This window comes from Nanorana parkeri, unplaced genomic scaffold (genome assembly GCF_000935625.1).
Source record: "Nanorana parkeri isolate BGI_ZX_2015 unplaced genomic scaffold, ASM93562v1 scaffold77, whole genome shotgun sequence".
Classification (NCBI taxonomy): domain Eukaryota; kingdom Metazoa; phylum Chordata; class Amphibia; order Anura; family Dicroglossidae; genus Nanorana; species Nanorana parkeri.
In genome coordinates this window covers 1986-2452 of record NW_017306345.1, presented here as the reverse complement: position 1 = coordinate 2452, position 467 = coordinate 1986, and the positions used below count along the sequence as shown (strand labels likewise).

At 54.8% G+C, this 467-nt stretch overlaps 1 protein-coding gene across 1 annotated transcript in view; it reads left to right on the top strand.

Annotated features, from left to right (window-relative positions):
• Window positions 1-335, top strand: part of LOC108804861 (scavenger receptor cysteine-rich domain-containing group B protein-like) — a 21657-nt gene extending 21322 nt beyond the window's left edge. Inside the window, exon 6 of the mRNA XM_018576770.1 lies at window positions 163-335. Coding sequence (XP_018432272.1) covers window positions 163-335 — 173 coding nt within the window. The remainder of the gene's footprint in view (window positions 1-162) is intronic.
• Window positions 336-467: the final 132 nt, after the last annotated feature.

Sequence of the window (467 nt, the reverse complement as noted above, 5' to 3'; positions counted from 1 at the left end):
GCCCCGCGCCCTCGCCCCGTCTCTTCCATACATTGCTCAATCCTCTATATCTGAATCATTGACCGCCGACTACCAGACCACAGACAGCGAGAGACCCGACATTCTCCGATCAGCGACCAACCGACACAACCCCCCCTTCACCCTCATTGCCCTCTCCCGCAGTCAGCGTGCTCCCCCGACACTTCTGTCTCAGAAATATTCCTGGACAGCAAAGATTTTCCAGCATGCTGATCATTTCCAGAATCATGACCAGCGTGGCCGACCTAAACCTGACACGCAGCTCTGCCGTGATGATGCGGGAGGTCCGGGCACTCTGGAGGACTACCAGTCCATGAATGTTGTAACAGCCAGGGGCCAATGGACACGCTGGAACTTGTAGTTCCTGAGTAGCGGAAGGTGATTGGTGGAGCAGCTGCTTCTGTTCTCATTTCTGCAGGAGACTCTCCGGGGACACAAATTGAACATTA